Source organism: Passer montanus, unplaced genomic scaffold (genome assembly GCF_014805655.1).
Source record: "Passer montanus isolate IOZ18808 unplaced genomic scaffold, ASM1480565v1 scaffold1303, whole genome shotgun sequence".
Classification (NCBI taxonomy): Eukaryota; Metazoa; Chordata; class Aves; order Passeriformes; family Passeridae; genus Passer; species Passer montanus.
The window spans coordinates 4906-5436 of NW_024359867.1; the positions used below are offsets into that span (position 1 = coordinate 4906).

The following is a 531-nucleotide window of genomic DNA, read 5'->3' on the forward strand; positions in this document are numbered from 1 at the left end:
ACCCCCCCCCGACCCCCACAGACCGCGCTCGGAGGGAAACTGAGGCACGAGCCGTGCGGAGCGAGCACCCCCGGGAGAACCGGGGCTCACCGGGGGGGGGGGCTCTCCCCGTTCCGTTCCCGGTGACTCTCGGGGGGTGTCCCCCCCTTCCCACAACCCCACTCCCCGCCCGCCCGGGCCTGTCCGGCCGGGACGGCCCCGGAGCCGCCCCGCTTCGTTCCCGCCGCCACCGGAGCGGGCCCGGTGGGAGCGGGAGCGGCGGGGCCGGTACCTTCTTGCCGCCCTTGTTGTAGGCGAAGGCGGGGAGCCCCGAGCGCGGCGGCACCGAGAGCAGCATTTCGCCGAGCGCGAGGGGCCGGGACCGGGCGTGACGTCACGCCGGGAGCCAGCCTGGAATCCGGGCGGGCCCCGCCGCGCCGGGTCCTAGCGCCGCTCCCCGCCCGGTGCCGCCCCGGGGCTGCCCGTTACCGCCCGGTGCCGCCCCCACGGTCCTTCCCTTGCTCCCCCGGTGCTGCCCGTGCTGCCCCGGTG

The 531-nt window shown here is 78.5% G+C and overlaps 1 protein-coding gene across 1 annotated transcript in view; it reads right to left on the minus strand.

The window, feature by feature from the left end:
- Positions 1 to 525, minus strand: part of LOC120497555 (RNA-binding motif, single-stranded-interacting protein 2-like) — a gene marked incomplete at its 3' end in the record, with an annotated part of 5426 nt that extends 4901 nt beyond the window's left edge. The window contains exon 1 of the mRNA XM_039699204.1: positions 272 to 525. Coding sequence (XP_039555138.1) covers positions 272 to 337 — 66 coding nt within the window. The remainder of the gene's footprint in view (positions 1 to 271) is intronic.
- Between the last annotated feature and the right edge of the window lie 6 nt (positions 526 to 531).